At 62.2% G+C, this 3,157-nt stretch overlaps 1 protein-coding gene across 1 annotated transcript in view; it reads right to left on the bottom strand.

Moving 5' to 3' along the window:
- SCUBE3 (signal peptide, CUB domain and EGF like domain containing 3) overlaps positions 1–3,157 on the bottom strand; it is a 52,937-nt gene that overhangs the window by 16,156 nt on the left and 33,624 nt on the right. Inside the window, 2 exon segments of the mRNA XM_019470330.1 lie at positions 132–248; positions 2,069–2,191. Of these exon segments, the coding sequence (XP_019325875.1) occupies positions 132–248; positions 2,069–2,191 (240 nt within the window).

Genomic DNA, 3,157 nt, shown 5'->3' with positions numbered 1-3,157 from the left:
GCGGTACCCCCAGGGGCCCCGCGGCAGCCATGCCATGGGGCTGCCCCATCCCTGGGTGCCCCGTGTGCCTCTCCGGGACCCGAACCCAGCAGGGTGATCGGCTCCTCCTGCCAGCATCCAGCCAGCCCTACCTCCACAGTGGGTGAGCCCGTACAGCGTGTAGCCCTTGTTGCAGAGGCACTGGAAACTGCCGGGGGTGTTGATGCAGAGGTGGTCGCAGGTCCGGTCGAAGGAGCACTCGTCGATGTCTGAAGGAAAGGCAAGGGGGAGAGGTGAGGGCTGGCACTGCAGAGGGGCTGCAGACAGCCCTGGGCTGTCCCCTTCCTGCTCCAATTGCTCCAGCAAGCTGGGGGCTGCACTGGGATGCTGTGGGATCCTGCACTGGGATGCTCCAGGGATCCAGCCCCGGGATGCTCCAGGAATCCAACACCAGGATGCTCTGGGGATCCAGCACTGGGACGCTCCAGGACCCTGTGCTCCTACCCTGCCTGCCTCCAAGCTCCCTCCTTGCCCACTCCAGCTTCTGCTACATGGGAGCAGCAGCCCACTGCACCAGCATCCCCCCCTGCCCCAAGCTCCTGCAGTCCCTCTGCACCTCAGACGGGCCAAACGGGGCCAGCACCATGTCCTTGGCATGGGGCGGCTGCGAGAGCCCCCAGTTGCTGCCCGGCCAGGGCTCTGCCCTGTGCCAGGGAGGGATGCTGCGCAGGCAGGTCCTGCCCCGGGGACGGTGCCAGCGATGTCTGCTCACCCCCGCGGGGCACCTCGCCGGGGCAGGGAGGTCCCGGCCGGGCGGGTGAACCCAACCCAGCGGGTTTGAGCATCATTTCATTGGCTTCATTAAGTTAATTGCCGCTCTCGCATCAAACTCCCAAGAGCGCAGAACCTGGACGGAGATGAAAGCGGTCATGGCCCCGGAGCGCGCCAGCCCCCTCCTTCCCCGGTCGCATGCTTTCAGGAGGCAACGCTTGGGCTTACGCACACCTGCCGGGCCGGCGTCGGCCGTGGGCTGGGGGAGCAGAGCCCCGTGTTCCCCCCGGCATGGCCCAGCAACCTGCCGGGTCATTTAAACCTGCTGGGTTTATGTGGGAGGTGCAGGAGGATGTTGGGACCGGGCAAAAAAGGTGGGAAAAGCAGCGCGGAGCAGCCAGCTCCCTCCAGAGCGAGCAGGATGCATCTTCCCCCTTCCCTCCTGCCCTCCGACAGTCAGGGGAAGGAGGAATGCTTTTGCAAAAGCCACTGAAATCCTTACTCTGCCTTGATGGCTTGCAAAACCAGCGTGTCTTCGAGCAGGGCACGATCCAGCCCCTGCCACGGGGCGGCTGGCAGGGGGGGAGAGGCAAGGCAGGACACGTCCTGCTGCTCTTCCCGTCCCCCCGTCCCAGGAAAACGGCGGCCTCTCGAGACAGGAGGAAGCAGCTGGTGCGTCAGTGCGTGTGCTTTAGCAGCGAGCTACGGTCATGATGCTGCGGGACCACTAGCAAAAACTTTGTGCAATAAAGTGGAGCAGCTTGGGAGAAGCCCAGAGGTGTCAGGGTGGGTGCTGAGTTCAGGGTGCCCTCCCATGGGGTGCTGCTGGGCTCCCCGGTCCCCTGGCATGGGTGCTCCGGAGCAGAGCCGACGGTCCCGGGCTCGGGGTGTGCTTGCTGCCAGGGCTGTTGGCGGGGACGCTCCCTGCACCCAGGCGGAGCTGAGTCCCAGCCCACGGGGCTGTGGGGAACGTCGTGACCGTCATCCCAGCCCTGAGTAAAGCCGGAGGATTTCACCTGGCATCTGCCTAATTGCTGGCTTTAACTCTGCTGCGAGAAGAGCCCAGAAATCCCCAGCGCGGGCGCGGGGCTGGGACGGCAGCCCAGCTCTGCAGATCAAAGCGCTGAGCCCCAGACCAGAACCCAAATCTAACACTAATCCCCCGAAGGATGTACGCCGTCCAGAGGAAAGCAAAGACGAAGGAGTAACCCGGCCAGCACTCCTCCAGCAGCAGCCGTGGGAGGGCTGAGAAACGCCGGAGGGCAGGGAGAGGTGATGTCCCCGGGCAGGGCAGGGTGGGGGTCCTGCTGCCCCTTACCTTGGCAGTTCCTCTCGTTGATGAGCAGCTTGTAGCCCTTCTTGCAGCTGCACTCGAAGCTGCCCACCGTGTTCCTGCAGATGTGGTCGCAGCCGCCGTTGTTGAGCCGACACTCATCGATGTCTGGCAGGGACAGGGGACATGCGTCACGCCCCGGCTGGGATGCTCGGCTGGGAGAGCGGGGTCCTCCCCTCCGGACCCCATCCCCACCAGGAACCGGCAAACGGAGGAAACCCTTCGGGCTTTAATGGTGACTGGGGGAACGTGGCTGCTGGTTTTATCTGGGTGCATTTGGGGAGCAGATGCGTGACACTGGGGACACTGGGGAAGGCCAGGGCTCCTGGGCTCGGCTCCCCTTGGAAGTTGTGCAAAACGTTTAATTTCTGTAGGTCTCAGCATCCCCCAGAGCAGAGCCAGGAGCCAGGGTCTCCGAAAGAGCCTCGCAGCTGGGGGAAAGCACTAGACCAGAGTCTGCAGTCACAGGTTTGGGCTGGGGGATACTTTTGGGGACCAGGTGCAGCAGGAAGAAAGAGCGAGCAGGGAGGGGAAACCCCCTCCTTCAAAAACAGCCGCTCGACAAAATAAATACCTTTCAACCCTCACCTCTCTGCTCGCCATCTCCTTCCTGCCATAAACAAAGCTAAAAATGATGATGCACAATAACTGCAAAGAGCTCCAACAACCTGGAAAGAGGCTGGGATTTGGGTTTTGCGTTGGGTTTTTTTTGACTTTTTCTGCTAATCACAAAATTTACTGCTAGGAAACGACCTGTAAAATGGAAGGAGACCAGGAAGCAGCAGCAGCCTCCTTCCCCGTCCCTCCATCCCCCAGCCGCCAATGCCAGGGCGGCAGCTCTGCCTCTCTGGGGCTGGGGCTTTCTTTTTACGACTGTGAGGGAGCAAGCTGTAAACCAGCCCGCAGCCATAATAAAACCCCCAGACACAGGGGACGTGGCTCCGGGTTATTGCACGTTCCTGGAAACTGCAGAATCGGAGAAGTGGTGGTGGTGGGGGGATGCTCTGGTAAAATAACAGGGGGCAGGGGGTTTCTGGAAGCAGTCAGCAGGTAGACAGGCAGCCGGCAGCGGGA

The sequence above is a fragment of the Aptenodytes forsteri genome, unplaced genomic scaffold (genome assembly GCF_000699145.1).
Source record: "Aptenodytes forsteri isolate BGI_AS27 unplaced genomic scaffold, ASM69914v1 Scaffold142, whole genome shotgun sequence".
Lineage (NCBI taxonomy): Eukaryota > Metazoa > Chordata > Aves > Sphenisciformes > Spheniscidae > Aptenodytes > Aptenodytes forsteri.
This window is presented reverse-complemented; position numbering and strand designations above follow the sequence as displayed.